Genomic DNA, 12,795 nt, shown 5'->3' with positions numbered 1-12,795 from the left:
GCACCCCTAGCAGAGAATAACAGTATAATGTAATATAACCCCTATGTAATAGCTAGCAAGGTTGGAGAATTTGAACATTTTATATAACTTTATCTCCAAAAGGTATATCTGTTGCGATTACAAATGTTTGTGGCTCCATCCGAGGCTCATGGGAAATTTTGTTCCACAAAACTCTTCCACATTTTCCCCCTTTTGTATATTGTAATATTTGTATATTGTAAGTTTTTACATATAAACAACTTATATCCTCTCGTGTCGATGGGCAGCAGAGAGACATATTTGTTCAAAGACAACTATATCCACGTTGTCTTAAGGCTTGAAGTTTGTGGCTTAAATTATGGGACACCCTTAGGGGTGCCAATACTTTTGCCACTTGTCGTTTTATTATCTAAACTAAATTCTAATGGATTTCTGTGTATATACATCCTTTCCTAATTTTCAAACTAACTAGAACAATAAAGAAAGAAAGAAATAGTAATTTTGCATTTAATGTCTCAGTGTTTTTGCTGAATGGGTGCCATTACTTTTGCAACTGACTGGATAGATGTGAATTACAGAAACACCTTAAAAGGTGACCTTCGCTATCTTATCATAATGTTTCGCTGCTTTACGCAAACCGGCATGCCACTCAAGGTCAGAATGCACAGGACACACATTCGGACTCCGAATACAAAAAAATGGAAGGAAAATGTTTCTGGAGGAATTTTTAATGCAATGTAGTCTAGCGGTCAAGACCAAGCCTACAGCTTGAGAACTGTGGTGAGCTTCAGGAAATGGAAAAACAATAGAAAAGCAATAAACACCCAATATTTCCGTTTACTGGAGTTCAAAAAAAGTCCAAAAAAAAAAAAAATTAGCTCTTTCCTCTTTTTAACACTCGAAGTGATGGTGTGAGAGTGCGTTTGTTTTCTCACATTTTCCCACAGGACAGGCGTCAATTACACAGAGGCAGAGAACTAGTCAGCATTAATAATCGTCGTTACGGCTCGTCTCACACGCTTTTAGGCGTTTTACTCATCACTGGGATCTTTCTTAAAACCTTCACAGACAGAGTGTTCTGCAGAACAGCTCTTAGGTAATAGGTTGGGTAATAAAACAAATACAGCTAATACTCCAGGCCTAAGTAGTCTATATACAGAGATGCTAAGGAAAATAAACACTATCTCGACAAAAATATGACTGAATTCACACCGATGGACAGACATGATGGTTTAGAGAGGATGTTATGACTATTTCAACACTCAAAGTTAAGAGCAAAGTAAACAAGAAATCATTTTAATGCTAGAATGCAGAACTCCATTACTAAATATCATTACACAGCACTGTCTGATGTTCAGAGAGTCAGACACTTACTGAAGTACACAGTCCATCAGTCAGACGATCACTCAGTCGCTCAGCCAGTTGCTCCTGCAGACTATCAGATAGTCAGTCAATTAGACATTTGGACAGTCAGTCAGTTTATCAGACAATCAGACACTCAGTCAGACAATCAGACCCTCACTCAATTACTCAAGTAGACAGTTAGTCAAGTTGCTCAGTCAGTTGCTCAGGCAGATGATCAGACACTCAGTCAGTCAATTAGACAATTGGACAGTCAGCCAGTCTATCGGACACTCAATCAGACAATCAGACAGTTAATCAGGCTGTCACTCAATTACTGAAGTAGACAATCAGTCAGTTGGTCAGTCATATAGACAGCTGTTCAGATGATCAGCCTGTCAGACAGTCAATCAGACAGCAGGACATTCAGTCAAGTAGACGGTCAGTCAGTCAGTCAGACACTCAGTCAGTCAGCTGTTTATGCACTTACTCAAACAGCCAATAACACACTCAGGAGATCAATCACACACTCAGTCAGCTAGTCAGACAATCAGTTAGTCAGCTAATCAGACAGTCACTCGGTCAGTCAGCTAATCAGACACTCAAGTTAGTCAGACACTCAGTCAGTCAGTAGGTCAGTCAGTCAATCAGACACTCAGTCAGTCAGAAAATCAAGACACTCAGACAATCAATCAGTCAGTCAGACACTCAGTCAGTCAGTCAGCTAATCAGACACTCAGTCAGTCAGTCAGCTAATCAGACACTCAGACAGTCAGAAAATCAAGACACTCAGACAATCAATCAGTCAGTCAGACACTCAGTCAGTCAGTCAGTCAGCTAATCAGACACTCAGACAGTCAGTCATTCAGCTAAGCATATGGTCAGTCTGACTGTCTGGTTGGCCGCCCGATTATCTGACTGACTGACCGACTGACTTATTAACTGTCTATCAGACAGACAGTGAGGCAGTCAATCAGCTAATCAGACAATCAATCAGACTTTTGTGACTCAGTTAGTCAATTAGACAATTGGACACTCTGCCAGCCAGTCTATCAGACACTCAGTCAGATATCAGACATTCAGTCAGACCATCACTCAATTACTCAAGTAGACAATCAGTCACTGGTCAGTCATAACCGAGGCGATGCTGTGCTATATAAACCCAGGTGATTGGCAGAGGATTACCTGCCTCAAACTCCCAATGCATCAATCCCTGCTGCAGAATGTTTATCGACTGTTTACCTCTGTAACTATCACTCAAAGAGCTTTTGTCTTTGCCATTACTGAACAAGAGGAAACAAGCACAAACATGCCAGGAGGATGTGATGAAAGTGTGTAGAAATTAAGCTCATATAAAATAGCTGTAGGTGACGAACAAGGCAAGACACACCTACAGCAGCACATAACCACTGACTTACCAACGACTGCTAACATTTACATGTTTACCTGCTCAACACTGTGAAGGATACTTTTCTCTTTTCTATAAAGTCAGGATGCCTCTCACTCAGATCCAGAACATTTATAACCTCAAGCAGACGGACAGAAATAAACATGACCGCTGCTTAAAAATGACCGGTTGCTTATTTATTTTTCTGAAAGAGCAGATTGGACAGTTTTTTCTTTGGCTTCTGCGAACTCACAGGGTGAAAACTGACCGCGATCGGAAACAGATTCCCATTTTACGTGTCCTTTTACACTGAAAACCACTGGCTTTTTTTTTACTCAGACCTCACTCATGGCTTGTTACAGCCTGAAACTAATTTTCTGATGTAATATAGAAAGAAAAGTATTAAGTAAAGGAACAAAATAAAACACTTGGTCATGGTGTATTGTGGCGGAGGAGAGAACACTGAGGGTCTGGTGAGTGAATATGCGTGAAAAAAAACAAAAAAACAGTGAAGCTTAAAGATCAAGATCATCATCATCATCATCGGTATTTACAGAAGAAGTTAAAAAGTATGACGGCTAAACGGAAAAGCTGATAGAACAAAGAGATGGAGTTGCGGCAAAAGAAATACGTCAAAACCAACCATGTGCATTCGTTCAGCTTGTATGTTTTTCCATTCGGGTTTTGTCTGGCTTTCGTCTGCCATGTTTGTTTGCTCACAGGAGAACCTGGGATCACCGGTAATCATAAAGCGATTGAGGATTTATTCTGGCCGTATAGAGGACAGACGATTGTTTACATCATATCGATCCCGTGATGTAGATCAGACATGAAAGAGGATGGTGCTGAAAGCATTTGGACACAGCCCTATACAGCCCCATAAAGTGGTCATGGGTGAGAACTGGACTGCCTCAGTGTGTCCCCCGAGGGCTCTGGGGGAAGGGAAGGGAAGAGAATGGAAAAAAAGCACATACTCGAAATTCCAGGGAAGACCATGAAAGTGTTGAGGCCGTGAACGATTCACTCGGTCTTATCCTTCCTCTGGTCCACCTGCAGCACTGCAACTGACCACTGATCCTGCGACTGATGAGGTGCTAAGATATTTTGTAATCATTATGTCCAAAAAAATGGACATAAAACCTTCTTTTAAACTCCGAGCAGTGAAGACACGAGTGTAATTACTGTCTTTGTAGTCATATTCGACACACAAAGAGAGCTTTGGTACACTGCATGTCGTGAAGATGTCACATGACACGTCTGAACCCGAGTAAATCTGCTGCCATTTTGAAAAAGTGTTGATTTTGTGTTCAGGGACTGTGGAATAAAAGTGGGTCTGGTTGAGCCTTTAAATAAGCTTCATGCAGCTTAAAACTATTGGCTCTGTGTGTGTGTGTGTGTGTGTGTGTGTGTGTGTGTGTGTGTGTGTGTGTGTGTGTGTGTGTGTGGAGAGAGCGCCGTCCGTTCTCAGAACAAGGCCATCGTCCAGTGCCCTGTTCTCCCTCATGAATAAGGAGCATTCATCTAGCAGACGGCTGGCAGATGCAAAAAGCCTCGTCCATCCGCTGCAGGCCGGACCGGGTGCCGTTACAGAGACCCGAGTACCATGGCAACGCAGCACGGACCCCATAATCATGCCACACAACTCTCTCTCTCTCTTTCGTCCATTCACTCGCTTCTGAAAGAAAGCCTGAGGAAGTGTGGCCTAGGAGATGTGTGTCTGCAAGTCACACAAGCCACACAAGTAAGCAGTCAATAAAATTATTATTCCGGTGTCAAACTGTTAAACGTGGCTAAAAAAGTAGTCCAGGACGAAACACAAACACTGCACATGGTTTAGTCAGAAGCAGCAGGAGCGGCCCAGGAAAGAATAAAAGCTCTGGATGACTATTGTCCTTATTATCATTATTCAGGCCTCGACCGTTCAGAGCCTTTATGAAGGAATAGAGGAGGAGGAGGAGGAGGAGGAGAGGGTCAGGGTGGGGCAAGAGCACTACCAAAAACCCCAAAAGGCCTTTCACGCTCTCTTCCAAGCTTTTTTTTTTTCTTCTTTCTGGGTCTCCACCCGAACCGGCCCAGGCGTTACAGGGACAATGTCGAGGCTTGCTTAACTCTCCCTTCCCCAGAGCCCACTCTCTCACTTCCTGTTTGCAAAGCCCCTGGTTCAGAGGATCCTATTCTGCTATTCTGGAGGCTAGGTCCAAACAATGTTATAGCCGCACTCCACCCTCGTCAGAAACCCGAAGCATTACAGAGACAGCAGCGCTGTCACAATGTGGATGTAACAGACGCTGAGTAACCACAGAGAGATTATTGGGACAGACAATCCGAGCACATGGTTCCTCTCAGGAAAAACAACCTTGTCTCTCAGCGGCTTCCTGCGTGACACATTCCTCTGATGTCACATACTGATGAAGCAACAATTTAAGCAACAGATGAAGAAACACTCAACAATGACGTGGAAAAATGATGCACTGACCTCAGACCTGAAGCATTCACAGCTTCAGAAATTAAATGCAGTTACTGAGATATCCTTTCTTTTTTGCAAGCTGTAGTTCATTTCTACATAAATCTCTTTCGCTATTTTGCATTTCAGACTCAGAGAACACAATTTTGTATTTTTATTTTTGTCTAGCAAACATAAATATCACGAGACGCACTGTGCATCGTGGAAACATCTTCCGGTATCTAAATACGAGATCTCAGATCATAATAAATCTCAGATTTGATTAGTCAATAGAAATATTGGTTTAATAAGAGCATCTGCCTGAAGTGCACTTCTTCTTGCTTTTTCAGTATATCCTACAACATGGCCTTAGAACAGTGAATGGAACTTAGAACTATGGATCTACTACGTTTCCGTTTCTACGGTAACAGCTTATTTCGTAAGGAGCTGTATAAGGAGCAGACTGTAATATCTACTAAAGTAATGAGTAATTGATTATTGCTATTTAACAACAAAGTTCGGTGTTTCTCTGTAACGTGAATAGCGGAGTTTGTTTGTTTTGCTTTAATTATTAGCTACTAGGGAAAGAAAATGTGGCACAGCTGTTCTACAACATTGAATATGATCGAAAAGCCATGACGTGAGATTATTCAATAAACAAACAAAAAAAAAAAACGTCAATGTTAGCAGGCTGCTGTGGTGTAAAAAGAATAAAGCACGTTTGATAAGTTAATCCTTTCCCTGTCGCTGATTCATTTCCTACAACAGCGCAAGACTGAAGTGGTACTAGTTCTGTCCTAAAACTTCAGATCAGTACTGCAGTCGGATTTAATATATCTGATGTGAGTGTGTCATATGTAGATAGACAGACAGACAGACAAATAGTGTGAAACAGACACAAACTGCTTTAAAGCAGGCTGATAAAATGTTTACAGGATTGAAACCATATCAGAATTGGATCAGTATCAGGTGATGGACGAAACCCCGAGGTCAGATGTGAAAAATGTGCAGCGCATAGAGACACGAGTGAGAAACTTTGCTTGCTATTCATACTCCTAAACACACGCTTTTTCCTCTAACAGCAGAATCAGTGCAAGTTGCTAGCTGCTGATGCACACCCCTTGTGGTTTTCTAACATCCAGCACACACACACACACGCACACGCAAAACTCCTAACAGCATGTGATGTGCCTACTTTTACTACGGAGGGCCTGATTTCCCTGCGCCGCAGATACTATTCCGGGAACGTCCCCTGAGTGAACTAGAAGTGAAAATCGGGACTGTTTTCTTTTTCGTGACACCTTGCTGTTGACGTCGTCCGCCCCCAAAAAGTCTGCTGTGCAGATGATGTGATGCGGTCTGTGTGGAAACAAGGCTGTCGACTAGAAACAGGAAGGCAAGGCCGTGTAACATCCTGCCACATGCTTAAGCCATATACTTTCATACAGGAGAGTTAAGAGAAAACTCGCTGGGTTATTATTATTATTATTATTATTATTAATCATCATCGCAGTGACTTGGAGTTCAGTAAAGTCATAAATAAGATATAGGCACAAAGTGTGGATATAAATAAGCTAGGAGTGGAAGGGGTTTCCAATTACATCTCTGGATGAGGAGTTGTGAATAATTTAATGCTTAATAAGGCGGTTGAATGGACCGAATCTAGGACACAGACAATAAGAGAGAGAAAATAGAGATGCTTTTATGCAAGAATCTTTAATCTAATTATCTTCATTGCACGGTGGAGGCAAAGTAGAGCCAATGGATATCTCCACAAAGCTGTTTTATCGACTTGACAGCGGTGAAACTACTCCAATAAATCAGCATCGTGTGAATTCAGTGGGAAAACTCTAATTCAACCATGCATAGAATTTATCCCGGGTTATTAATTCTGCACTAAAGCGGGACTGATCGACCCGGGTTAGCGAAATCATACAGCGTTATCATTTCCGCCCTCACAAAATCTTCCCTCGGTGGTGTTTTTCAAACGTGTCCAATTTCTACCAAAGTCGTTTCCCCCACCAAATGTGTCGTCGAGCCGCAAGATTTTCTGAAACAACTCTCCCTTGTCAGACCCAAAGGCCTCCGAGATCCGCGGTCCGGAGTTAAACGAACCGCCCGAGAATGAATCAGCTGCTGCGGGACGAGGCTCTGTCCCGGGCCGCTCTGTCCATCCCCACCTCTCCCTCCTGCTCCTTAGTCTCCCCCTAGCCGTGGCTATAGGCTAACCCCATCTCAAATCCCGCCCCGTGTTAAACGGAGTGCACTAAAAAGAACATATACGACGCGCTATAGGAGTGCGCTTGTAGAGGGAGTACGGGACAATTTGGCACGCAGCCACATAGTTAGCATAGCAACGTCTAGCATATCGAGGAAAAAAAACAGTCTGTCTGACTGTCTCTCTCTCTCTCTCTCTCTCTCTCACTCACTCACTCACCCCTCTTATCGAGATCGTAGCCGACCACGACGAAATAATCCGCAAGCCTGGCCATCCTCGATTCCGTGGCTACAGGCCGTTATTGTTGTCCACTTTCCGTGCGCGGTGGATATTCCGTTCACATTCTGAAAGCAGCACGAACAGCAGGCTGGGCGACAGCAGCATCCTTCCAGCAGCAGCTCGCCGCCATACTGTAGCCGAGCCGTGCCCTGACAGCCGCTCCGCGTGCGCATGCGCAGTGACACTCTCACAGGAAGCATGACAGGAATGAACGACGTCTTATTCTGATTCATAACACTAGGCCACGAGATTATCCTTTATTATTATTATTATTATTATTATTATTATTGTTGTTGTTGTTGTTGTTAATAAACATTACAAACCGTTTTAAAAATGAATATTCTTTCAAAAACCGAAATATTAATAGTTAAATTAAAAATTAGCATCAATTACAATTTAATAAATCCATTTTTGCTGTGATCACTCATTGTTGCTGAAAACTGCACCAGTCACCGTCACGTTTGCACAAATTCAGGGATGTATTCGGTCATATATAAAGAATTATTTTAAAAACGTGATAAGGATCAATGATATACTGTGAATATTGAAACACCCGAAATAGAATCGACAGTGTAGGAGGAATAAATCCACGCGCACATGCATGAGGTTGCTGGAGACAGACTGAGCGAAGCAATATGACACAAGGTAGACTTACTGCATCAGCGAGCTCTCTCACTCACAGCCAGACATTTCACGCCAGGCAGGTGTCTCTAGATGTGCTGTCCGAGGTATTCTGAAAAAGTACAAAAAGGCCTGGAATAAACCACCGAGACCCTATCTACACTCTGGAGATGTTTGCTGAGAAGTGATCTTTGTGGAAGACTTGCGTGGAAGCCCTACCTCTCTCTGACACTGAAATAAGGTCAAACGACTCAACCATGCAAAAGCACAAGAAGTGTGGTGCAGAACAATGGCAGCAGGTGCTCTGAGCTGATGAGTCAAAATGTGAAGTATTTGGCTCTAACAGAAGTCGGGTTTGTTCACTGACAGGCATGGGAGCAGTGCAAGGATGACTCTCTGCTGGCGACAGTGAAGCATGGTGGAGGTTCCTGGCAAGTTTGGGGGTGTATTTATGCATATAGTGTTCGGGATGTGGACAGAGCTAATGGTCTTCTCAATGCCCAGTGCACAGAGCCCTGGTTTACACATCATTGAGTCAGTGTGGGATAACACAAAGAAACAGCAACCGAAACAGCCTAAATACACAGTAAGGCCCAGAGCCTGTGATTGTAAATTCTTCTATTTTGCATTCATTTCTAATTTTAATCAAATTTGAAATATTGTCAAGAATTTTGGAGTTTCTTAGTATTTTTTTTTCCTTTTAAGACAGTGTGCATTCAACAAGAGATCCAAAACCTGAGGATCGATCACGTCTAAGCTTCGTCTAAACACATGCTTCAGCAGAAGACATTACACATGAAAAAATCTGACCTTTTATACAAAGCAGTTAACATTCTCAATGCCACACATTAGCATACATTTAAATAGGGAACTAGAAATATTAAATGTTCAGGATATTGAACATTGACATTGTTTGTTTTGAAATATTTTAATTGTTTATTTCCAATTTTAAATGGAAAAACTGAAGATTTTCAACGTGAACTTGTACACTAAAAAAATGGCATCTTAGCAAGTGATAACATCTTGAATGTTGTCAAATTTATCTAATATTTCTTATTATAAGATTATAATAAAGTAAATATATATGATTATTAAGTCTGTTTATAGGCATATTTTTGTCTAGGCACTATTTTCTTATTTTATTGGCAGATAGTTTTGCTTAAAATGAGCACAATCATCTGTCAAAAGAGCAAGAAAATGTGAGGTAAAAATCTAGAAAAACAATTTTAGATCTGGTTTAATGTAACCTTATAATAATAGATGGTAGATAAAATTGACTAGATTCATCTTGCCATTATTTTTTGCTTGTATAAACAGTACAAAAATATATGCATGTTAATAAGTAGTCCCCCCCCCCCCCCGTACAAGTAAACATTTCAGGTTGGAAAAAATAAGTACACCCTCCTTACATCCATAGTCATGTTACTGTTGTTAATATGTGTTACTGTTCAAATATACACGATTACTTAATCAGGCTGCTATAAAACCCGAACGTTTTCACTCACAGTGTTTGTCTACACCTAGAACCAAGAGGATCGCTGTGACCTCAGACTTTGTATTGCACAATTATTTCAGTAATAACAGAAATAACAGAGTTCCCAGGAGCTGCATAATGAGTTGTGTATTAGCCTCTGCATTACTGATTTAACAAAAATAATGACTCATAGATTAATGTGATGTAATATACTGCACTGTAGCCTTATACTATAATAGATAGTATACACATATATTTAATGATACTGCCCTTATTATGGCTCTGTATTTGTTTCGGCTTATCATGGAAATTGGCATTCTATTAATACAGACTGATCATGTCCGTTAGATTACTCTGAATCACACTTATTATATTATTAAACGACTACATTATAACTGTTAAAAAGAGCGCCTCAGTAGCATTCAATCAACAGCAAAGACTGTGGAAATCGGGCAGTTTAGCCGACTTTGGAGCTCTATTTCTTCTGTGGAGCTCATTACATTTTCAACTGAAATCAAAATAGTACATATACATTTATATTATTTATTTTTAATATCTGGTGAATCTCTTTTACATTTTGTTAGCAATATTAAATCTTGGATCGTTGCAATTTTTAATAATAAAAACTGATGAATTTCTGCTAAAAGGAATACAGCATGAGGGGTTAAAGTAAATTCCTGATTAGGAATAAATGTAAAGATGAATATGCAACACACCGAAAAAACATATTTTCCCTTCTATTTTAAATGCTAGATATGTGCACCGTTATGCACACAATCCATGCAAAGCATACGATATGTTTAATATGCATGTATAATATATAATTTGAATAATCTCAGGCTAAATCAGTGCCAGGAATGAATAAATGAATGTTGACACCTAAATACCCACTACTGTATATGTCATATGTTACATACCAGCTTTACAGTTTAAACAGCTACTTAAAGTGCTGCTGGTATCTGCTTTCACTGTTGCATAAGGGTGAAACGCCCAAAGTAGACTTTGTGATATGTCACCATTGGTTTAAGGTGCAGCCCCACACACACACACACACACACAAACACACACACACCAGGAGCTGCAGGAACTTGTGCCATGCTTGGTTTCATTCACTGGAAACATAGTCAAAGCAAGCACCACGAATGCTTTACATAGGACTCTTGCTGAGGGAGGAAAAGGCTGAAACTGCCCTCCGGATATCCCTCGAATCAGAGGCTTGTGTCCTTGTCTGTCAGACACTTCTGAAAGAATTCCAACACTTCCTGTGTAGAAGGTCTTTTGACCCAATGTACTTATCACGCCATGACTGCAAACATTCCTCCATGCACCATGCACTGGAGCTCTAGAGCAGTGTATTTGTGTTTACTTTCACTAGCTGTGTTTTGTTTGTCACTACAGTAGCACAGAGCCTGAGACGGCAATCGAACGTAATCTAATACCCTCGAATAATTCCACAAGTCAGCAAACACTGACTGCATTACAATGCAACGTGAAAAAGCTGCCGGACGAGAAACGCCGTGGAGGGGGTTGTCCGATTTCACGACGGATACAGAAGAAGTACTGGGCTCTCTCTGGGATGTGCAGTGGCCCAAAAAGTTTAATTAAAGATGAGGGAAATTAATCAGACAGAATGAGAAAAGAAGGATAAAGATGAGAGATGCTTTCCCAGTTGAACAAAGCACACACCGCGATCGAGTTACCAGCGCTACCTTGGGAAAAAGTATTGGCAAGTAATGAAGTCTTGCATACAGCTGGACGGTCGCCATATCCAGTTCCCCACAGGAGCTTTAACTGGTGCGCTGCCAGCTCTTATTCCTGCACCTGCAAGCTTTTAGGAAAGAGGACAAGAGGAGTGTATGCATATGTAGCTCTATTCATAAACGGCTTTGATTAAATGAGCGAAATTTCCATTTTCATTAAAATACAAATGTTTTGTTAATGTTAACAATAGTCCAGGCACTCAATTCTTATACAGCCACTTGATTTCTGACCAACGTAAAATAACCACTCCACCTATATCTATGTTGTAGGAGTTAGGAGGAAACCAGAGAACCCAGGGGAAACCTGGAGGTGACCCAAAACATAAAATCTTCCTACAATCTTCCAGATCTAATTTAACTCCTTTTTTTCCCCCCCATCCTTTTCCTGATGGACAGTTTTCCTGGTGCATCACAGCTACTGCTTTTCCAGTTAAATGACCCCTGGGTGAATGGTCTACAGTTTACAGTAGAATTGCAGACGTTTCCAGTCATGTCTTGCTGTAACTACACAAATGAAAGCACGTTATCTTTATCTGGATAGTGTGCACTGTCGTGTATTAATTATACGCTCAGTGCACACTTTATTAGGAACACCAGCACACCTGCTCATCATGCAGTTATCTAATCACTCTTGTGTAGCAGCAGTGCAGTGCAGCTTCAGGTGAAGTTCCTATCAACCATCAGACTGTGATCTGACTCTGGCATGTTTGGTGGTGCCAGAAGAGCTGATTTGAGTATTTCTATAACTGCTGATCGAATTGCACTTCCTGTAGTCCTGTGTACTGTTGTTACACCATGGTCCTCAAAAAATTACAATAAAACCCATTTAAATCTGACCTGCTCTGATTTTGTTTACTTGCTTGACTTCACAACACTTGACTTAACTTCACTTAACCTCACTTGACCTTACTGTACTTGAATTGATTTGACTTACCCCGTACCTGCCTGGGTTTACTCCGGGTTCTCCGGTTTCCTCCCTCAGTCCAAAAACATGCACATTAGGTTGAGTGGTAATTCTAAATTGACCATAGGAGTGAGTGTGAGTGTGTGTGGTTGTCTGTCTATATGTGTGTGGCCCTGTGATGGACTGGTGACCTGTCCAGGGTGTACCAATGTGTGCTGGGATAGGGTCCAGCAGACCCCCGTGGCCCTGATTAGGAATAAAGCAGGTATAAAAAATGAATGGATGGATGATCTGACTTATTGTATTTCCACCTGGCGTAATTTTATTTGAGTTCACTTCACTATTTTTATTTGATTTGTACTTGGCTTGACTTCACATCATGTCACTTC

General features: G+C 41.3%; 1 protein-coding gene across 6 annotated transcripts in view; it reads right to left on the bottom strand.

Annotated features, from left to right (window-relative positions):
• Window positions 1–7,807, bottom strand: part of sbf1 (SET binding factor 1) — a 63,027-nt gene extending 55,220 nt beyond the window's left edge. For all 6 annotated transcript variants that reach the window (XM_058417099.1, XM_058417100.1, XM_058417101.1 and 3 more), the window contains exon 1: window positions 7,588–7,807. In XM_058417099.1, coding sequence (XP_058273082.1) covers window positions 7,588–7,642 — 55 coding nt within the window. In that variant the 5' untranslated portion in view covers window positions 7,643–7,807. The remainder of the gene's footprint in view (window positions 1–7,587) is intronic.
• Window positions 7,808–12,795: the final 4,988 nt, after the last annotated feature.

The sequence above is a fragment of the Hemibagrus wyckioides genome, linkage group LG19 (genome assembly GCF_019097595.1).
Source record: "Hemibagrus wyckioides isolate EC202008001 linkage group LG19, SWU_Hwy_1.0, whole genome shotgun sequence".
In the NCBI taxonomy this organism is placed as follows: Eukaryota; Metazoa; Chordata; class Actinopteri; order Siluriformes; family Bagridae; genus Hemibagrus; species Hemibagrus wyckioides.
Note: the sequence above shows the minus strand (reverse complement) of the source record. Positions and strands in the feature narration are given on the sequence as shown.